Here is a 23,236-nt window from a genome sequence, read left to right as displayed (position 1 = left end):
ATGCACAAGTAAGGGCAGAGTGAGTTACCAGACAAGAGATCAACACAGGATGCAACAGCTGACAGAGAGCTGGGAGCTATGAATGATACAATAGCCCAGACCATTGGATACAATACTCTTCCTTGGGAGCATCTGGATGAACTTACAGATGGTTTGTTGCCATACAGCAATGTTCCAAGGGGCTCTCCACACAAAGAGATTTTGGCTGCTCAAAAAAAAAAAAGCCTCTGAGGGTGGAAGTATTCAGAAATCTCTCCACCTCTGACCTCTAAAGGAGCTATCAGATTAGGTTGGGGTGTTAAATATATGGCCTGCAGACCAGATGTTGCCCTCGTGATGTATTCCTATGACCAGCATGAAACAACTAATTTATGGACACTCTAAGCTTTCAATATTTATTTAAAAGTGGCAAGGCCTCACTGCTGCAGTGATAAGTGGTGACATGTCTGCCTGAGTCTGCAGACAGCCTGGAGCATTGACCGAGAGGTGTGAACTTCCCTGTCCCCTAGTCATCTCATTGGGAGTGACAACTCTAAAGGGCAATGCTGAAACTTTAGTGTCAACAGTGACAACTTCAGTATCCACTGCTGATCAGTGTAAGCCCTTGATGGCTGGGAACTGACAGTCACTGCAGGCAAGGAAATGCAAATGGAAGGACAAGGAAAAAAAAGACACAAAAAAGAGGAGAAGGGGAGAAAGTCAGATGGGAAAGAAAGGGGTCAAAGGGCAGAAATAAAAGTGGCTTACAGGACAGCAGATTTTCTCACTGAGTGATACTGAATGTGACAAAGCACTGAGTAAATAATAATGTTTACCTCCTACACAGAGGCTGTATTCTCCCCTTGATAAACCTCCTCTGAAATTAGTCAGAGGTCCACCATGGAACGAGGGAAATAGAATGTCCTGAAACTATAGCTTAGCTCATGGACCATAATTAAACATAGAATCCAGCTCCCTCCTCCAAAGGACTTTGACACCCTGTGCTAGATGTCAGGCTACTGGCCTCAGGTTGCATTGCCTGGTGGGTTCTTTGTTATGTCGGAAGGGTTTGTTACCTTGGGGGGCTCTGATCCCAAAGCCCACGAAAGTCAAGGGAAAGCCGTCCATTGACATCAGTGGGCTCTGAATCATGTCCTTAAAGGACTCACCGGGAGCCCCTTATAAATGGATGAATATATAAATAAAAGATCCCACAGAAAACTAAAGTGAACTGCAAGACACCAGCTCTGGGGCCATACCTAAGATCAATTGTGCTGGCAGGCTCTGAGCACCCAGACAGATAACACCCTGACCTGGTGATGCCAATAGGTTCTGGCAACTAACTCATTGATCATGACTATATTTCCAGCTCAGATAGCAGAGCCTGAAAAAGCAAAGGTGCAGTGGCACACTGACTCCCACTATCCAAAAGGCCCTTCATGCAATTAGCTGGAATGCCAGCAGAGGTGCTTAGATACTAGAGTGATGGGTGCCATGGAAAAAACCATATTGATAACAAGACATTCTTCTTGTCATAGAAACTGAATCTTCTCTCTTTCTCCGCCTCCTAAGGTATCAGTTGAAAAATGGCTGCCTGCTCTGTGCTCTAGGAAATTATTCTCCCAGATTTGATTACGGTGGCTTTAAGATGTGAGGGAGGGGATAGCGGTTTTATCATTCTTTCTTCAGGGAATGGATATAATGTAAATAAATAGCTCCAGACACTTCAGGGATGGATACCTTAGAGATACCTGTATTAATAAATCATCATAATCATTCTGTTTGTGCAAGGGGATCAGGGATGGATGAGGCTATAAAGGAAACCATCAAAGCTTCAGCTAGGAAGGAGCGTCGGACAAAGACACACGAATATGATCGTGTGTCTGCAAAACATATTCCAGCACAACTGGGAGCATATTGAGACAAATAGTGGGGCTGCGGGATGGCTGGAAATTAGCTAATGATGATGCATGGAGGATTAAACCCGAGAGAAGCTAGAGCCAATGAATACAAGAACACAGAGAGGGAAGGATGGCAGGAGCAACGAGGAAGATTAGCAAAGCCAAATGATGTGCAGCTGATGAGGACAGGAAATCATGATTAAAGATGATGGCAAGGCCATAAAAGAGGACAAATGCAATCCCTCTGCATGACTCTCTAGAACAAAACCTGATTTCCAATGAGGGCAGAGGAGAAACACATTGGAAGGGAGTTACATTTCCAAAGGCAAGTGGACAGAATGCGTAGTGGGAACAAGCTGCTCCTCTGCCTTCTAGGTGGGAATCAGACGACCTTCTGATTGGGAAACCTGAGACGCTGCAGCAGCAGGGGTGGCAAGCTGGGAACTATGGCTTAGGAAGCCTTGAGCAAATACTGCCCAAATTCTGTCACTACAATGGCTGCTCTGGTAACTGGCCAAGAAACCAAGGGCAGGACACAATTTACATACTAACATGTATGTGGGGAAGCATTTGTTAATGGTTGAAACACAGGGCCAGGGGTCAGGATTCTTGGGTTCTTGTTTTATCTGGGCAAGGATCTCTATGGGTATGTCTACACTACATGGCTCCGTCGACGGAGCCATGTAGATTACCTTTATAGACATAGGAAAATGAAGCAGCGATTTAAATAATTGCTGCTTCATTTAAATTAAAATGGCTGCCGCACTGTGCTGATCAGCTGTTTGCCGGCACAGCATTGTAGACTGGACGCTCCGCGGTTGACATCAAAGGCATTTGTCGACCTCCCCGGTAAACCTCATCCCATTTCCTATGTCTACAAAGGTAATCTACATGGCTCTGTCGACGGAGCCGTATAATGTAGACATACCCTATGTGACCGAGGCTATGTCTAGACTACACTCTTTTATCTGAAAAAGCTACGCAATTTGCGTACCTTTTTCCTATTGGTTTTTTGGAAGAGGCTTTTCCAACATTTGGCCCTGTGTAGACAGGGCCAAATGGTGGAAAAACCTCCTCTTTCAGAGGAGCCCTTATTCCTCATGGGAGGAGGAATACAGGGCTCCTCAAAAGAGCGCATGTGCCCTTCTGCAAAAAAAAAAAAAAGGAAGAGCAGACACGTTCCCTGGATGCGGTGGGTTTTTTTTGCAGTGTAGACATACCCTGACTGGTCTAATCACTTAATTGCTGTGTGCTATAGTTTCCTACCTGGAGTATTGGGGTGTATGTGATTGAGCACTATTTGTTTGGATGGAAGAGATTGGCTATCTGTTGTTATTAGTGTTTTCAGGACTACACTGTGTCTTTGGGATTTTAATAACACTCATTTCTCTTTATTTTAATGCTGGATTCATGCTAACATATCTTTAAAAATAGTGTAAATTCCTGCTGCGCATTAAGCATGGTGGGGCTGCCAATGAACGAAATCACAGAATTTCCATACACTGATTTCCCTATTCAGATCTGGTTACCTGGTTGGGTTCAGCCTCCACTTCATCCCAGTTGTGTGTCAGGTGTCCTTGATCTATGGGTTCAAAGGGCTTGTGACAGACAGAGGGTAGAATTCTATACAGCCAGCTACAGAAAATGAAAACACCAGTGAAATCAAGCCCAGACTCTACAAATAACTGTTTCTGTGCTCTTGACAGCACCTATGAAATCTGCAATGAGATTAAGTGGATCTCTAGTGTGTTAATTGACCTATTATACTTCACAGTTATATAGATTCATAAGTACTTTATATGAACCAAAATCACACACAGACATATGAATATGGGTAACCAAATCTCTCACTGAAATGCAGCCATACCTGGGGGGCTAAACCCAGCAGCTGTTTAACAGCACACAGCAACAGTACACAACAATGTACAGCAGGCAAGGAAGAACATAACATCTCACTGAAAGTGCCTCTTCACTGCACAGTTAAGGAGGGTGACTGGCAGCAGGATTAGCCTAGCATGAGTGTGAAAAGCCACCCTAGAAAGTCTTACTTCTGTTACGTGTCCTCATGGCTTCTCCACCTGCTAGTATGTGTCTGGGGGCATAATCCTTCATTCTGTGCACAGAGATGCTTTGGGATTGTTTCCTAGTCCATTGTGTCAGTTGTAGGGAAATTGGTCTATACCTCCTAGGGAGCTGTGGGATAATAGTGGAGGACCATCAACACTCAAGAGATTTAGCCTGTGTCCTGGATTGTAGCCAGAGCAGAAGCAAAGCAGGAGTTCTCATCCTGCCCTCTCCCACTCAGTCAGGCCAGTTAGACTGGATTCACAGTACCACCCAAGTCAGAGAGTTTCTGCATAGACTGGAGGGGAGGCTGGCCTACAATCCAGGTAACAGCCCAGACTGATGCTAAAGTGAAGACGTATTCTAAGACTACAGGGAAATTACAGACAAATAGAAGGTAATTACCAGAGTTTGCATTTGGCTAGGTTACTGGAAGTAACATCTTACTCTTGCAAACAGTGCCACAGGAAGGTTAATGAGCAGAGGTAGTCAGTGCCTGTTTCATGAAAGATGGCACCCACTAGCACCACACTGGGTCACCTATCCCTTACTGTTTCATAAACAGCAGTTCCAAAATTCATGTGGGTTTTTTCCAGATAGCTCTTCCGAGCGCTAGCCAAACATATCCCTGCCTAGTTCATGAACCCAGCCCAAAGCTGCAGGCTTTGCTGAACAGGCTATCACTTGAATGGCTTGACTTGTTTCCCCAGAGCCTTTTTCTTGCAGCAGAATCAACTTGTGCTCCAGAAACTGTTGGTTTGGGTCATCAGTCTTCGGTAATGCATCATTCACCTCTGTGTGGAGCAGAAGCATCCATGCCTCATGGTGAATGCAATGCATCCACCACAGCCACAGCCAAAGCAGGGCAGAAGTAATCCAGCCACCCATCCAAGGAAATGTCTTAAATGAGCTCCCAGACTATTCAACTCAGCCCAGCATCCCTAGCCTCCCTGGTGAACATATCTAACTAATACTACCACCTCCCCTCCAGATACACAGTGAAAGGCTTAACACCCCGCCTGCCCCCGCTCCTCTGAGGAAACAGGGCTTTAGCGAGTAATTGCAACATGGGAAGTTCAGCGCAAAACCTGTGTAACCAAACTGCAGGAAACGAAAGTGCTGTTCGGTCTCCTGCGATTGTTTCGTCTCCAAATTTCTCTCCTCAACCACAGCCCCTTTCAAGCTGACCATTCTGAGAAGCTCTGCACTGCACGAAGGGGTCAGAAACTCAGGGCACGCCCGCTCAGCTAGACAGAGCCTCCAGAGCCACATCAGAATTTGCATTTGGGACACTCCAGGAGTAGTCAGGCCTGGACTCTGAGTTCCAGCCTAGCCCCACCATTTGCCACAGGTGAGCAGGTTGCCCCTCCCTTTGTACAAAGCCCTAATATAACCCAAGGCCCTGAATGTTTCTGTCTGCTATGCCAGTTCCTCAGCCTCCCCCTCTCTCTACATCAGGTGCCTGAGTTTGCATGTACACAGAGAATGGGCTAAGCCAGGAGATGGGCTTTGAACCAGGCAGGTGGCTAGGGATAATCAGGAAGGCAACAAACAGGGTTGCCCGAGCCTCTGCCTTGTTAAGGTTTCTCACTGCAGTTTGGGTGGGGGGAAGGAGCTCTTCTTTGGGAGATGGAAAATTTCCATCAAGGACATTTTCATGCAGAAACAATGAGTCACTCCCTTTCCCACGCATCCTGAGAGATGGCACCAGCCTGGAGAGCAGAGCACTCTGAGGCAGCTGCCTTTCATTTGACTGAACAGTGGAGGGGACAGAAAGCCGCTTTGGGAGCAGGGGCATGACCAGCTAGTCTCCTGCCATCAGGCCATGGCCTGAACTTCAGGACTTTGTCTTCTGAACAGCAACACTCTGTTTCCAGCATCTGCGGAGAGTTCTTTGGGGTAAACTGCATGCTGGTGCCTGGTGCCAGTTTGACAGCCCACAGACCAACAGCTCTACTTATCCACCAATCAGACACAGTCCTGCGGCACAGGCAGGAGCTTCCCCCACACCAGTCCCTCACAGTGGGCCTCAACTATGACCTGGAGGGCCATTCCCTAGGCTGAAGAATAGCTCAGATTCCATAGCTCATCTTCTGTCACTGCCAACAAGGGGCCAAATCTGAAGATTTTTTCTGTGGTAGCTGCCAGCAGCTGGGCCAAGACCCTCACCTCATTTCCCAGAGCACGCAGATCCACTTCTCAGTGAAACTATCCCAATCCCTTCCCCTATAGATTCCACCCCATGAGACTTTTCTCTCCTTAACCAGTTCATCCTCACCACCCTCCTTAGGAGACTTTATGTCCCTTTCCCCTGATCCTACTAAAACCCTCCCTCTGCTCTTCACTAGTTGAGTGGCACCCCATTCCCACTCCTGTCTCCCACAAAAGAGCCAGCTCCTACCCCACTTTACTGAGATTTTTCCTCTCCCTTCCAAACACTTCCCCAGCCCACTCCCAGAAAGCAGTAGAGTTGTTCACAAGCTCAGGAACACTGAGTATATTCAGTCAGATCTCACTACCAGCCTTGCTGCTGGCTTCCTGCATGCAGCAATATATCATGGTTGTCCCAAGGCAATGTCACAGTACCTTCTCTTATTGGTGGACCTAGGGCAGGTGAAGGCAGAGCCCGAAAGCTGTTCTGCATACAGACCATATGGGCAGACCTGAGGGTTATTCTAAACCAAAAGAGAAGATGATGGATGGGTTAAAGATGACTGCACAAGTATAGCATTCGTTTCATCATCACAGAGAAAATTAAATGATGTATCTGTATTCCCAGTTCCTCTTGAGGTGTGACACCTGAGCCTCTTGCTCAGAATGGTATGGATCTTATTATCGCAGGGATGTTAAGCTGAAGTTATCTGACTACTTGTATAGTCGATACAATTTGTATCAACTACATGATTAGTCGATGAGGGCTGCTCTGCAGAGCCACAGTGGGGGTAGCTCCAGGAGCCAACTCGAGCCAGGACTGAGGAGTTCCGGCTTGTGCTGGCTCCAGGAGCCACCAGCGCTACAGCTCTGCATTTTAAATGAGTCCAGCAGCTCCTGTTTGCAGCAGCCAGCACTGTCCGCTGGGACCCCTGAGGACAGGGGCTGCTGCCAGAGTATCATGTGCCCACAGCCAGGGGGAAGGGCACCAAGGAGTCAGTGCTGTGGGGGGAAGCATTGGCTCCTGTTTCCCTCCCCCTTGCTCCTCCCAAAGAGGCAGGATTCTAGAACTGGGACTTCCTGTCCTAAGCTTTACATCTACCCGGCTCTTGGTGACAAAGTCGCACTGTTTACACAGTGCTGGTAAAGGCCCTTGCCCCTTGGCCCTACAGGAGCGGCAGCAAATATTAAGTATATGTTTACCGCCCAGTGAATGTATATTCCCCTCCATCACGGCCATGGCTCCTGTAACCAAACCATTCTTCCCACACCTAGAGAAAGGGTCCATGCAGGGGACATTAAAAATGGGACAGGGCCTCTGAATGCTAATAGGGATAGCTTTCCCTGGGGGCCTTTGGGGATCTCTTTGCATTTGTGCAGGGTTTCAGTACAACCAGCTCAGTGATTCAACTGGATTGCCCTTGATTGCTGTGGAGTGAAATAATTCCTCTGAGATTATAGATAAGAGTTTTGTTCTTCACGTAAAAGGGTTACAGATTTCCATGCAGACTGACAGCTTTTGGTTGTGACATTAGTGTGAAACAAAGGTACCCAGATAAGTGGAACAGATAGATCAGGCCTACAGACCACCTGCAGCTAACTTGGTATCCTGTCACTCTGCTGTGCCAACACAGACCTGTGGTCCACGAAGTCTCACATTCTGCTCTGACAGCATCTACTGCCAGGAATGCGAGAGTAAAATACAAAGCCATCATGATGCACCTAGTTCTTCCTCCTTTAAACCTCACCTTATGAATATAGTGGGCTCTGAAGTGGGGATCAATAGCCTCTGTAGTTTTTATCTTAGTTAGCATCACCACAGATGCCTGCTTTATAAATAGTGCAGAGGGGAAGAGAGCCACCTTTGGGACTTGGTATTTTTTTACTTCTCGAATCTTGTATTAACTGTTTTGACACTCTGTATTGTTTGGAGCAAGCAAACTTTGCTCGAATGAGCATGCTGCATAGCCAACCAGGATTCTGAGTGCTGCATCTAATTTGCATAAATTGGTGCAGATTGAAGTTGCCCTCCTTTTGAATAGAGTGGCTCTTGGAGACTATATGTGCTGGCATGTAATGAGCATGCCAGGCATCAGGACACAGCACTGCATAGTGAGACCCACAGTTATGAAAGCTTCATTGTGGAAGTGGATGGGCCTTGATACTGACTTTCACGAATCCCTGACTGGTGTTGAACTGTCTAAAGTTTACATTCCAGGCACAAAACCGTGGCATTAGAATAAGTCCTCAAAAGACAGGCCATTCCAAAGCTGAGGTTCTCTACTCAACCTTAACTCTGCTCCCATGGGTGTGCAGTTTATGCTCCTGGGCCTGATTCTCCTCAGCTTTGTACTTAATGCATTTACATGTTTTCATAGTGCAGAGCTGGGTGTAAAATGCTACCACCCTGTTGTGGGTGGGTTTTATACCTGCTCTGCCCAAGGGTAAGCAATTACACAGAATACGAAGTGGTAGAGAATCAGGGTTAGCGGATTTACTTTGGTGTAAATTAAACCAGATCTGGGCCCATAGTCTTTAATTCCCTGATGACTTGTTCTTATTTCTACAGGTTGAATAGGAAGAGTAAGTGAGGCTTGTGGGTCCATATTTAAAAAACAAGGATAACGTATTTTTTAAATGGATATATTTGGAAAAATTATTCTATTTTATTTGCTTTTAACATTTTTTTAATGAACCTGTCGATTAGAAGTTAGCTAACTGTTCCCAACCCCTGTCCCTAGCATGGGGACACCACCCTGTTAAGGAGTCATTGCTTAGTAAAATCAAATTCAGTTTTGACTTGAACAATTCTCCTCTGTAGGGCTATTTCCCTTCTGGATTTCAAGCTCCTATCCCAATCTACAATAGAGCTAGAGTGGAGTGAAAAGACACATTAAATGTTAATTCTGCCATCTCTTCATTCTCAAACACTGTTGAACTATTTTTATTTAAACTTCCTCTGCCAAAAAAAATGACTCTAGGACAGAGACCAGGCATGGACATTTCAGCTCCAAAGGTGAAAACTTTGTTATGAATGACTGACAACGGGAAGTTTGACCGGAAACTCTTAACTTGTAACTCTTACTAATGCATCAGTTCTATGCTACAAAGAAGCATTAAAAGCATGAGAATGCTTTAGCATTTCTGTAGTGGCAGGCTTGAGATTCATGGTAGCATCTAGAGACTCAAAATAGCAGAGGAACAGGTGCTCATGCTACTCTTTGCTATTAAAAAAAATAAATCAGTACCTGTCCTTCAGGTAAAGCTCCAGGGCAGCGTGGATCTTCAGAGGCACATTCATTCCCAAATCCTGGCATGTACTATGAAATAACAAAACAAACATACACTCATGCAGCAGTGTCTAAAAATAAACAGATGTGCTTTTTCCACATTCTTTGGGTACAATTTGAGTTTGCCAAGTGATCTATTTTGGTTTGGTTATTTCAGAGGACTATCTGTGCAATATGTGAACGGGGGTTTATCTAGCCTCACTAACCAACCATGACATAGGCAGGATTCCTTTTCTGTCTAATCTGTACATGATTCATTCAGCCAACACGGTAGCTTGAGGGCACTTTTTACGTATGCAAGTTAAAAATATGCATGCATTCAACAATAATACTCTTGAGTAGCTCCTTCCACACAAAGAAACCAAAGCTCTTCACTAACATTATGAAAGAGTATTAGCTTCACTAGAGTTAAAATTGAAACAAGAAAACTCTTTCAAAGGTGTTTTTTCGGAGTGCTCTAACATCCACTTGCATGCCCATACTATCTTATAAACTGGTGAGGCTTATTGGAGTTCGGGACATGGTTAATACTGCAAATCACTTGGGTAATGGGGGGGTTTGACATACAGGGCCCCCATAAAAGAGCCTGTCAGTAATTTTGGGTGTGTGCATGCACAGGTGTACACACGCCTTGTGCTCCAACGATGATATGCACCGGTAATGCCTGGCTGAGCTAGAACTCAGTGAGTGTTCAGCACCCGCTGCCATGTTAGACTAGCAATATTTTCAAAAGTTTTACCTAGTATTTTAAGCCAATGTGCAAAGAGGGGATTCACACTAGAGAAGATGATCTGCACGTCCTCCTAGGCCTACTCTGCCTGCAGCGGCTCCAGAGCCGGGGGCAGAGTTCCTAGTCCAGGCTTCTCCTCAGGCCTACAGCTCCTGCCTGTTGCGAGAGCAGCATGGAAGAGAGCTAGGCTCCTCAGAGTCCCTGAACTACCACATGTCCTCCTACCCTAGCCCCTCCCCCAACCTAACAGTGGGAATGGAGGGTCTGGGAGCACGGTTCAGGGGAGGTATGGAGAGGGCAGAGCAGCCATGCAGGGCTCTCAGGAGTACACTTCCCAGCCCCACTTTCCCTACAGCAGCCCCATAGCTGCAAGCTTCCTCTGATCACCCTGCATGCATCTACACTGCAGGGCTTAACTCGAAATAAGCTATGCAAACAGCTACGTCAATTGCATGTCTTATTTCGAAATATGGAGCATCTACACAGCACTTATTTCGAAATGGAGCATTCTTTCTCTGACTTTCCTTATTCCTCGTGCAATGAGGGTCACAGGAGTCAGAGTAAGATGTCCTCCAGCTTGACAGTATTTTGACATTATTTCGAAATAACTGCCTGCTGTGTAGACTATGATATTTCAGAATAGCGCTAATTATTTCAAAATTGTGTTGCAGTGTACACGTACCCCAACATGTACCTTAACTCAGAATTTCCTAATTTTCAGAAGTTTAGCTTCAGCCATTCTTCGTCTTCGGGAAGGACATAAGCCAATACCGACCAACCTTAACTCTGCATTAACTATGTTTTTTGGCAGTGACCTACACACACAAAGAGCAAGCTACATATTAATTGCTTGATTTGCAGGTTGCAGGATGGAGACACAGAGAGGCTAGGTGACTTGTCTAATTCACACAGCAAGTCCATAGCAGAGCAAAGGTTAGAACGCACTAGTTTGCCCTTCTCACCACACTTTAGGTCTTTTTCACTTTCAGTCACTGAAGTAGCTATGCTGATATAGCTGTGCCAATGCAACCTCCCTGCCCCCTGAGTGCTAAATGAGGCTAAACCAAGATTTACACCAATTAGGGATGTAAAATCCCATTTAACTGGTTTATATTTAACTGGTTAACCAATTAAAAGGGAGGCGGGTAGGGGAACTACTCCAGCCTCCACCACTCCTCCCCCCGGCCTCCTGAGGTCAGGCCGGAACAGTCCCAGTCTGTGGGGCACCTGTGCTCTGGATGCCAGTGCACACCCTGCTTGCAGGATGGGTTTAAATGTCAAGCTGCAATTTTATTAATTATGCCATGAGGTGGGGGCACAACTTTGCCCACCCAGCTTTCATGTAGTGGGCATTCAATTGGCTCCAGGGCTTTGGCCACAAACCAAACAACGCAGGGTAGCTGCTCTTCCTTACCTTACAGACTCAGTTCAGTTGTAAAACCTCAACTCCGTCCCTCTCTCCCCCACATAAGAGATGGTGGATTGATAGTGGCCATAAGGCTGGCTGGGTGGGAAGATCAATCTGCAAAGACTTCAGCCTCTTCCTCCCCTCCCCCCAGCACCTGGTCCATCCACACAATCCTGGGTCATAGAGTTTGCCAGATGGTTTCAACAAAAATACCGGACACACTTGACATTACATCATAATCTACATTACAGCTTATTTAGAAAATACTGGACATTTATATTTTCTCAATTTGTTTCCCGAACAGAAAGCTCAAATACTGGACTATCCAGTTCAAAACTGGATACCTGGCAACCCTAGTCTCATTTACCTCCGGGAGCTGGCCCTTTAGTTTTTACTGGCACTGGACATCAGCCACTGGGGACATAAGCAATTAGAAGCAGCTCCTACTCTGCTACACATGTGTTTTGGACTCCATTCATTCTCTGCTGTCCAGTCACATTCTTTCCCCTCACAAACACGCACTAAAGGCGGTAAGAAATATTTGCAATAATAGAGATAGATCAGAGCAGCTAAAACAGTGGCTGAACATTCACTTAGACTTCTTGATAATTGGGTCAGGAAGTTGATGTTTAGGATCAGAAGAACTAAAAATGTCTCAAACAGTCCCCTCACCTGCATCCTCTGACACTTAAAGCATCTGAGTCGCAAAGAAGAGCTGTAAGTGCTCCTCAGAGGTGTATTTGTGACATTTCTAGGAGACCCAGTGGAAAACCATTCAAAAGACAGTAAACACTGTTCCAACATTGTGTAGTTAACAGATGATAATGCAAACCACAGAAAAATTCATAGGGAGTGGGTGTGGAAACAGTGAGTACTTAGCTTTGTATGGGCCTACTGGAGTATTCAACTAGTTGTCAAATAATCTCAAACTGGTGTCTATTCTTATTATATGAATACAGAACTTATGATATTCAATGATTTTTAAAAGCTGTTCATGATCTTGGGATGGTATGTTAAACCTCATGAAATGCTGCCATGAATCAAAATTGCCACCTTCCATTATTGTCAGGAATCAGGAAGGGACCTGCTGGGGGGGAGCTCTCGGTTGGATACTAGGAAAAACTATTTCCCTAGGAGGGCAGTGAAACACTGGAATGGGTTACCTAGGGAGGTGGTGGAATCTCCATCCCTAGAGGTTTTTAAGTCCTCGCTTGACAAAGCCCTGGCTGGGATGATTTAGTTGGGGTTGGTTCTGCTTTTGGCAGGGGGCTGGACTCGAAGACCTCCTGGGGTCTCTTCCAGCCCTGGGATTCTATGATCTGGTGGGAAACAAATAAATATGAAGGGACAGTGGGCATCTATGTAGGATGGTAGAGGGAGTACTCTGCCAGAGTTACTGCAGCTCAGGGGACCAGAACATGGCATAGGGAAAGAACCATGAAGGGCCCAGTGACATGATATGCAGGGGGCCACGGATCACCTTAATCCATTCCTACTGGCTCTAATGGCGCAAACAGTTGGGAACTAAAGGTATAGAGGAGCAAAGTTCCCTGTTACTTTTCCTGAAAAAGAATAAATCACTGGGACTCTGGTCTCTATGTATTTCTGCAAGCACTGCTGCAAGATGTATATTGGTATGCAAAACAGCAGCTCACCAGAAGCAGTCCTGTCAAATGTATTGTAAGGTAGCTTTGGGGGGCAGGGGAGGGGTGCTTTTTTTTAAAAACAGATCTGCAGCAAGATCTGATGGAACTGCAGCAGCTCCAGAATTAAATCTGTCCTACTCACTGCATTCACCTTTACCAAAGATGCAAATGCAATGAGGGTAAGCATGTGTGTGTTGGGAAGAGGAGAATAAGGCAACACACCCTATTTTTCCAAGGCCCAGGATGGCCTAGGCCTGATGCAACAAGTCATCTCCACAGTGAAGGGAGGGTTAATGCAAAAAGCCTGCATGAGGAAGAGAGATCATGTGTAGAATATCATATGTGCCTGTAAAATGTCAGGACCTAAAACTGATGTGTACATGGCAGAATAGTTTGTGATTCTCAGAGACATGACTGGCCCTCATATTTGCTAATCTAGTCACGGAAAGCCTCAGATGTATGATGTCCACAGTGCAGCAACATATGGGGAAAAGAGATGAGCTCACTGCTGGGTTTATTACAAGAAAACCCATCAGCTCCCTCACCGCTAAAAAGGTTTAAATCCTCTCAGCTGACCCCATCTATCTGCTAGACAGAATCCCAGCTGCACCCAAATTAAGATACCCTAAACATCTATAAAGTCCTCTTTGTGTGATATCAAAAGCAGCAAATCTGTTCTGAGCCCACATTCTGCTGCACTGCATCTCATGTAGCCAAGAGCATAAGACTGACTTGAGCACACTGGGATGCAGGCAGATTTCTGACAGACTGAGCCACTGTCGGTTCCCTTCATACTTTATGCAGTCAGTGGGCAGGTGCAGAATCATTAGTCATCCCCTATCAATAGACTGAGCACAGAGATTCAGGGGTGGGGGTTGCAGGTTTTATGGGATTCAGTCATGTCAGGGAAGGGTTGCTGTTTAGAGACCTGTCATACAGGCACTGTCAGAGCCCTGTTTTAGCTTCCCTATCTCAGCTGCAGGGTACTGGCAGGAGTGAAAGAAGCTGCTGCTATGGCGTTGTTTGTCAAATGAGTTTTTTCAGATGCTACTAAAAAAAAAAGTCACAGGGAACCGCACAGAAAACCTCCAAAAGACTGTGGTCAGGGAGACACTGTCCTGCCATTAATTTAGTACTGACTTGCTTACAAGGACTTTTATTTTATAGCAAATTCGAAAAGACAGAACTCCCTTAGGGTACATCTGCACAGCAACATTATTTTGAAATAACTTAATCTGTGTCTACACTGCAGGCAGTTATTTCGAAATAATGTCAAAATACTGTCATGCTGGAGGACCTCTTACTCTGACTCCTGTGACCCTTTTTGTACGAGGAGTAAGGGAAGTCGGAGGAAGAGTGCTCTATCTCAGATTAAGTGCTGTGTAGATCTCCCAATTTCAAAATAAGCTATGGAATTAATGTAGCTCAATTTGTGTAGCTTATTTCAACACACCTTAGAGATCAGTTGTGTGGACGCACCTTAGAGATCAGTCTAGAACTTCGCAGCATTTTCCTCTGGCTACACAAAGATGCTTTTAACCCCAGAGCCCATTAAACTAAGAGTCATTTGAGTATTACTTTCGAGCACATTCCTCAAACTGGCAAAAATAATAAAACCATGTTGACGAGGGTTGGGTGCAGATGGCTCTGGTGCTAGAAGCGCTCTTACTGATTTGAATCCAATTCATACCGATGTTGTTAGTAGTTTCCACCGTGGGACTATAGTTCGGGGCACGTTTAATGAGTGTGGTGAAGCTAAGTCCAAATCCTAGTGGAGAGGTCGCTAGGTCAAAAAGCACTAGCACAACTAGCATCAACTGGCTAGTTGATCAACTGGCCTGTGTATTGACAGTTTCAGTGCAGCCAAGGACTGAAAAGGCCATGGGGAATGACCTCCCTTCTCACCACCAACGGTACATTGATAGCACAAATTAAGATATAACCCTACTGTGGGGAGGCACACCCAGGCTACCTTTAATGTAGCTAGCACAGGTAACAACAGTAGTGAAGACATGGGCTAGCCATCCCAGTACAAGCCCACCAGGAACCCTGGGTACTTACGTGGGTTGCTAGCTTGTCCCAGGTTCATATCACCATAGCTTTCCAATTGTTACAGGTGCTAGCTAGAGTAAAGCTCCTGTACTACAATCACACCTTCATTTGCTCAGGACACACACCCCAACAGTCGCAGTCAGGGCACCATATGGGAAACTTCCCTGCCACTGCCCAGGCTGTATCAGCTCTGTGGATAAAGAGAGGGCTTCACTCGCTGGGGCTGTTACTCTAGCACCTTTCACCAACACTGAATTTACGTCTGAGTTTAGACAAATAACACAGAGATGAACTGTAGTGGATTCCCTGGCTTGAACTTTTAATTAATATTATGTCTATTGATCTGCTTTGCACAGGCTGTATTGACCATCCTGTTTGATCCAGGAGACTGGAGCGCCGGATATCAGTGGGATTCCATACAGGGGTAAAGATGTGCTTGCATATACTGTTACAGGACTGGGACACATTTAGCAATGTCTTCAGAGGGCAGAAAAGTTAGCAAGGAAAAAAAAAACACTGAAATTTGTTTGAAATCTACCCTTTACCAAGTTCTTAGATGTGAGGCAAGGCAAGATAATTATTACAGGCTATCTCCCCTGGGAGGCACTCCTTCCTGGTCTGTTTTCATGATTCTTGCCACTATTTCTAACATCCCAGTGGATTGTGGGGGTGAGTTAGTGTGGGAAGGTTTTTCTGTGGAAAGAAAAGTTTAAGATGTCTAGTATATATGCGTTTCTCTCATAATCTTAAAGCATTCTATATAAATATGATCTTAAGACTATATTTTATTACATTTAATTTTTGTTTTGACATTTTTCAGTAAAATGGGGGAGAGAAAAGCCCAGTGCAACATAAAAAATTAAACACCATCCATGGATTTGTATGAATGGGATGCAAAGCAGAGTTCTCTCTTTGGGAGCCAGGCACTGACCTATAAACCATAACCTTTTTCTGGAGAGATTAGACAGCAGGCCTGGAGAAATGCTTCTGAAGTCTGAATACATAGACTGAAATATAATTAATGCCTCACTCCAAGCAATGTGAATAATACATTTTTCAACTACTGCTGGGTAATAACTGAAAAATAATTTATTCAGACACAAAAATGTTACTTTGTGCATCAGTTAAGTTTGGTCTACATATAATACCTAATGCAAAACCACAAAAGCAAGGAAATGAATAAATAAGGCATGTAACAGGAAATAGCTTCTACTCTTCCACCCAGAGATACACATTTCACTAGGGCACTGCCTCCATATGCCACTGTCAATAACCGTACCTCCACCATGGTGCTGATGCTGGACTTCCAGCCCTCCCCTTACTCCAAATTTCCCCTTGCCCAGGTAGGCAGAATTAAGGTTATAGTGGTTCATTCTGCAATGAAAAGTGGCTGTGTTATTAGTGAAGTACAAATCTCTGGGCAAAAGATGCGCTGTTAGATAATTTAATTATTTGGTATGTGTAGACCACCCTTAACAGATACATATTGTGATATTTTGGAGTATGGATTTCCAAGTTTTGGAAAAATTGTGTTTTCTCCTGAAAGAAGGAGGATCTTTGACACAGCAACAGCTCCTTCTGTGAAGAACAAGTTTTTCATGGAAGGGGTGAGATGGCTCAGGAACTTCACTGTTGAAGGTAAAAGCTGATATTGTCTCAAAGATCTGTATCTCCAAACAGGCTGATTATCTTTCCTAAAGCTTGCAGTCCTCCTGTGAGAGAAGTCAGTATCATTCTCCCCATTTTATATATATAGATACTGAGAAGTGAAGTGACTTGACTAAGATAACCTAGAAAGTCAGTATTAAAGTCAGATTTAGCATCTAGGGCTATGTCGTAGACTGCAGAGTTTTATTAGAAAGAGATATGCAAATTGAAAACCGCAATTTGCATATCTTTCTCCGCCTTTTTTTTCAGAAGAGGCTTTTCCGAAATGTGGTCCATCTACCTGGGGCCAAATTTCAGAAAAACCTTCTCTTCCAGAACATCCCTTATTCCTCTCACCGAGAGGACTACAAGGATGCTGAAAGAATGCATCCACTTTTTCGGAAACTGTTCTGAAAAAGCGGATGCATTCCCTGGACGGGACAGCGCTTTTCCGGGATACCTCTGGAATCCTCTGGTATCCCGGAAAAACTCTGCCATCTAGACATAGCCTAGGAGTCCTAAAAATCTAACTACTTTTCTATGATGTAAAGAATTTCTATAGCCAGGAGAATGACCACTTGTCCTCAGTTGCTTTGGAGTTAATTTAGAGGATTGCAACAGCTGGTAAGATATTGCAAGACAAATATAATTGGATGGTTGGGGAACACCCCTGCCAGCCAGATCAGCAGCAAGAGGTGTGCTAGGGAGGGGGAATGACAAAAGTCCACATGGAAAGACTCGCAAACTGGGACATTCTGCGTAAATGAGATTTACAATACCCCCAAAGTAAAACACAACAAATTCCATCATCCAAGAGAGGGAGATTTTGTAACCTTGAAAGGTTTTTTTTTTTAAATGAGAGACTTTAAATCTAACTAATACTTGGTATCTCTGTCAAGAGAGCCATGCATAACTCACACATGGACTTTGGCTTTAGACAACTTTCCCGTTAGGTCATCCTAACTGTCCAAACCTTCCCAGTTACTGGGCTCCATCTCATACATTAGGCACCTGACTGCAGACACATTCTAGACATTTCCTTTCCCCTCTCTTTGGGCTTTAAAGTGCTATGGAACTGCTAACAAGGTGGTGGTGGTGGTGGGATGACGACATATTTCTCTCTCTCTCTTTGGTATCACTTACCTTCAATTCTGCCATTTTCCTCACTTTGCTGTCTTGCTTGGGCAAATACAAAAATGAATGAGATGTTTGGCCAAAATGCTCTGTTGTGGGCTCCTGAAAACAAACTCTTCTTGCTGATTTTCTTGTTGGAGCGGCTGCAGGGAGAAAGCCAGGCTGATTGCAAACTAAATGCCCTGCAAGTGAGAAAGTCCAAAAGACTTTTCCAGCTATTTACTCAACTTAGCCTGGGTTTAATCAATCACAGAGCTTTCTTCTTTGAACCAATCCAGGGACTGATCTGAGGAAGATAAAAAGAGGAGAGGGGAAAGGACACTTTTCCACCAGTTTTCCTTTCTCTTAATAGCTGTTTAATAGCTATTCTTTCTCTCTCTTTAAGTATAAGGAAAGAAAAGTGTACACTTTAAAATCAATAAGGCATTTCAGGAACAAGAAAAAGACCTTTCTGCAATGGATTCATAAGAATCTTTTATTAACAATACTTCTAGCAATTTGCATCCACAGATTTCACAACATGTGGGATTTGAAAGGAATCACTTCCCCATCTCAGGTGTGGAAGGTGGCAGTTGTTAATCAGTGCGCAGCAATGCCACACTGCAGGGTAGAGACAGAAGTGAAGAAGGATTCCATAATGTACTCATTAGTGTTGGCCAGAACTTTCTGCATTTTGAAATGTTGACATTTTTTGGTAAACTTTTCAACAGAATGTTCATGAAACATGTTTCCTGCTTTTCCGCTATAGAAGCTGGCCAAAATTATCTCAATGTTGATTTTTATTTTTTTTAACAGGAGAGCGTTTAAAAAAATTTAACGTTATTTTATTTTTTGACCAGTTCTAGCATGGAGTGCTAGAGGAGGAATTCTGTGAGGCAGAATGTATTTGCGCTAGTTGGAATTTGGGCAGGGACTAGGGTTGCCTGCTTTCCCGACCTCTATAAACCAGAACTCTCTGGTCTGGCAATATTTGTGGTCCAGCAAGACCACAGGTGTTCCAGGATCAGAGTCCTGGAGTGCTGCAGGGGGTGGGGGGCCCGGAAGCCCAGCGCAATGAAGGGATATGTGGAGGAGGGGCAGGAGCCTGGTGTGTAGCCCAGCTGGGCTGCCCAGGAGCCAGGAAGCTGCTGGGAGAAGGAGGAAGAACCGGGAAGCCAAGCATGAGGCTCAGCTGGGCTGTGGGAGGTGGAGCCACATGGTTCAGATAAACTGGGTGGGGAAAAAAGGGACAGGTTGCCAGGTGCATAACCCAACTGGGATATCTGGGGGAGCAGGGCAGAGGGTGGGGCCAGCAGCAGAGGGGCCAGAAATAACCTCCCCTGCTCTGGCAAAATCCCTCATCTGGAACCAGTCAGATCCCAAGGGTACTGTACTAGGGAGGTCCAACCTGAAGTGGTTAAGACCTTGAATGAAATCCTAACACAACGAAGATGATGGGAGTTTTCCACTGACTTATATAGAGGTAAGATTTCACCCCTTAGCTTCAATTTTATCTGAAAGTCAGCAGCTTTTCACACATGCCTTGCTAGGGAGATAATCTAGAATCACCATTCTTGACTGGTATCAGAGGGGCAGCCATGTTAATCTGAATCTACATAAACAACGAGAAGTCCTGTGGCACCTTATAGACTGACAGATTTAGTGGAGCATAAACTTTCGTGGGCAAAGACCCACTTCGTCAGATGTATCTGACAAAGTGGGTCTTTGACCACGAAAGCTTATGCTCTAATAAATCTGTTAGTCTATAAGGTGCCACAGGCCTTTTTGTTGTTTATGCTTATTCTTGACTGTAAGTTCTTGAAAGCAGGGACTGTCTATACTTTTCTGCACTGTACAGACGAAGAACATCATCAGCAGTGAAGAATAATATTAGCTCATTGTTTCCATATTGATCCAGAATTCTATATAAATGATAGAATTATCAAGAGAGCAGTGAAGAAAAGGCAGATGCATTCTATAAATATTTCTGTTTTGTATTGGGAAAGAACAGATGAGGTAGTCATATCACAAAATTACACTTTTTCCATTCTATTAGCTTCTTAGGAGAATTCTAAACAGCAGGTACCACAATTAGATGTTTTAATCAGTAGTTCCAGACTCCTTGCACCCAAGAGTTTCAGAAGAAGTCTGAGAATCTCTCAGGATTGTAAATGTTGATTTTCAATAAGTCTTGGAACATTCAGGAAATTCCAGAAGACTGGAAGAAGCTAATGTTGTGCCAATATTTAAAACAAGTAAATGGGATGACCCAGGTAATTAAAGGACTGATATCACATCAGTCCCAAGCAAAATAAGAGTGGCTAATACAACTGATCTCATTAGTAAATAATTAAAGGAGGGTAAATACTTAATGCAAATCAATTTGGGATTATGGAAAATGGATCCTTTCAAACTAACTTTGTATTTTCTTTATGAGACTATAAGTTTGGTTAACAAAGGTAATTATGTTAATGTAATTACTTCTGTAAGGTATTTGACTTGGGGATGCATGATATTTTGATTAAAAAACTAGAATGCTAAAAAACAAATGTGATACACTAAATGGGTTAAAAGTTTGTTAACTGATAGATCTCAAAAAGTAATTGTAAACAGTGATTCATCATTGAGCAGGTGAATTTCTAATAGGATACCAGAGAGATTGGCTCTTGGTCTTATGTCATTAACATTTTGATTGATGATCTGGAAGAAAATATAAAACCATCCCTGATCAAATTTGCAGATGACATCAGAGTTAAGGGAGTGGTAAATAATGAAGAGCATAAGTCACTGATACAGAACAATCAGGACCACTTGGTATATAGGATGCAAGCAAGCAATATGCATTTAATAATCCTGGGGGAATTCTGTACCACTGTGCATACTCAGAATTTATGTCCCTGGCAGAATTATTGGATTTCCTGCAGAAAAATGAAATAAGAGTAGTCATGAGACCTTCTCCAGCAGTATGTTTTGGGTGCCCAGGAAAGCTGGTGTAACTGCCACGGGGCCGATTTGAGCCTGGGACTTCTGAAGTAGAATACAGTATAGGAACCTGTACCCTCTGAGCTAAAAGCCAGCTGGCTCCTAGACCATGCTGTAGAGGTCCCTAGATCTTAACTGTTGCTGTGGTCTAGGTGCCACTTGCATTGCTCAGTAACCACACTACATGTGTGGGTTACACTGGCAGAGAGGTAAATCACTGGGGTATGAGAATAAACTAGGGAAGACTCAGTTGGTGGCTTCTATCTTGCGCCAGGTTCAGTTCTAGGCCCAGGTGGGCTGGGGAACACAGAATTTCCTCGTCCCCTGCACAGCATCCAAGGCTAACTCAGAACTACCCCCAGCTTTCTCCCCAAGCTGTAGGAAGCTCTGCAAACTCTCCTCCCTCCATACCCGCTTCCTGCACCCATCACACCTCAGCTGCAGGAGTAAGGATCCCTTTACAGGGAATTGCTTCCCCATCTGTCCGACCCCCTGCTGAGCATCACCCCCATATATAGTCAGACCCCCCCCAAAAGAGCCCCATTGCCCAGCCTCTCCCCTGCTGAGCCCCAACCACCTTCACCCCTCCAAAAAAGTTCCATTACCATTGCACTCAAAACCCCACAACATATCCCTATGCATCCAGATCCACCCCCCGCATCCATAATGCACCCAGGGCTGGACGGAGGCATGGGCGAGCCGGACAGCTGCCCAGGGTGCCAACCGATATGGGGCGCCTGATGGCAGCTGTAAGGGGCGTGTGGCGTCCCTTACAGCTGCCATCAGGAGCTGTGCGCCTGGCTCCCGCAGCGCCGGCCCGCCCGCATCCCCATGGCACTGGCCAGCAGCACCCTTCCCCTCATGCCAGAAGGGCTGGCCAGGCCAGGCTGGGCAGCACATGCGCTGTGCGCCCCGGAGGGCGGGCCCATGCACTCTGGGGGGGCGGACCCATGCTCCACGGGTGGGCCCGCGCATATGCCCTGCGCCCGGGCCCAGGGCGCCAAAAGGGCTCAGGCCGGCCCTGAATGCACCATACAGAACCCTCTCAACCTACACCTGGATCCTCTCACAATAAATCCCTTCATACTTGGACCCTACCATACTTGGAGTCTGGTTACCCACACTTGGTGTACCTGGTGTAGGAGGAGCAGGACCCTCAAGCATTTCTGGAGCAGACCCAGTCCTTGCACTGTGTTAGGGTTGGATGCAGCCTCAACACAAGTCTGTGTCCCAGGAGGGCTGGTGGGGGGAGCTTCACAGTATCTCTCACATCTATGGAGGTGGTGGCTTGTGCTGCCCACTACAATGCTGGAGCCTCCACATTTGACAAATAAAATTTGCAGAATTTTTAATTTTTGAAACAAAATTAAATTCAGGTAAATATAGCCATCTAGGAACAAAGAATATAGCCACCCAGACAGGGTGGGTTGGCTGCTGGCTGGTAAGTCTCCTGGCCACAACCTGCTTCTGCCACCCCAGCCCTTTCCTGCCCCAACCCTCTGCCCCCACACTCAACATACCCAAACCGTCTCTTGTACCCATACCTCCTCCCAGATCTGGCACCCCAATTTCCTGCCCCAGATCACAATCCCCTTCTACCCTAGGTCATATCCCAAACCCCAGCACTCCAAGTCCCCTGCCCAAGGTCACAACCACCTCTTTCACCCAAACTCCCTCCCAGACTCCAGTCTCCATCCTGCACCCCAGTCCCTTCCCCAAAACTCCCTTCTGCATCCAACCTCCATCCCAGACCCTGCATCTCCTCCATTCATATCATGGAAGAGTGCAGCCCTTGACCACTTACCAAAATCTTGGAGTGCCCCCCCATCAAAAGTTATTGCCCACTCCTGGTCTAGGAGGTTCAAAAAGGCCATTAGGCCAGTGACTGCCACTAAGACTGCCACTGTCTGGGATGGCAGTGGGCTGGCATGCCTGGAGTGGTGACCTGATTGGGACCAGTGTGGAGATCAGGACTACTGGGACCGGGTGGACTGATGTGAGGAAACCCTCGACACCATGGGGCGGTGCCGCAGGTGACAATGGAGCCCGGTGCTGGCTATTATGCGCCATCGCCACAGGTTTCCCACAGTGCGGTGACAGTGGTAGCATGCTGCTATGCACTGGTGCTGGACCAGCCTGAAGATGAGGTACAGTCAGTACCGGATGGGCCCTATTCTGAGCTGGACTAGACACCTGCACTGGCAGGGCCGGAACCACCACAGAGGCCATTGCCAGGCCTGAGCCCCGAGTCATCCTGGGAGGAGGGGGCACGT

The 23,236-nt window shown here is 45.5% G+C and overlaps 1 protein-coding gene across 3 annotated transcripts in view; it reads right to left on the bottom strand.

Moving 5' to 3' along the window:
- HGD (homogentisate 1,2-dioxygenase) overlaps positions 1–18,172 on the bottom strand; it is a 42,210-nt gene extending 24,038 nt beyond the window's left edge. Inside the window, exons 1-5 of one of the 3 annotated variants that reach the window (XM_006132905.4) lie at positions 18,012–18,155; positions 15,231–15,411; positions 9,344–9,415; positions 6,531–6,619; positions 3,410–3,515 (exon numbers count right to left, since the gene is read on the bottom strand). In XM_006132905.4, the coding sequence (XP_006132967.2) occupies positions 3,410–3,515; positions 6,531–6,619; positions 9,344–9,412 (264 nt within the window). In that variant the 5' untranslated portion in view covers positions 9,413–9,415; positions 15,231–15,411; positions 18,012–18,155. Of the gene's footprint in view, positions 1–3,409; positions 3,516–6,530; positions 6,620–9,343; positions 9,416–15,230; positions 15,412–16,500; positions 16,596–18,011 lie in introns of all 3 variants that reach the window. The other 2 variants (XM_075905273.1, XM_006132904.4) reach the window with 2 other exon arrangements.
- Between the last annotated feature and the right edge of the window lie 5,064 nt (positions 18,173–23,236).

The sequence above is a fragment of the Pelodiscus sinensis genome, chromosome 1 (genome assembly GCF_049634645.1).
Source record: "Pelodiscus sinensis isolate JC-2024 chromosome 1, ASM4963464v1, whole genome shotgun sequence".
Classification (NCBI taxonomy): domain Eukaryota; kingdom Metazoa; phylum Chordata; order Testudines; family Trionychidae; genus Pelodiscus; species Pelodiscus sinensis.
The sequence above is the reverse complement of the archived record's forward strand: the minus strand, read 5'-3'. Positions and strand labels throughout refer to the sequence as shown.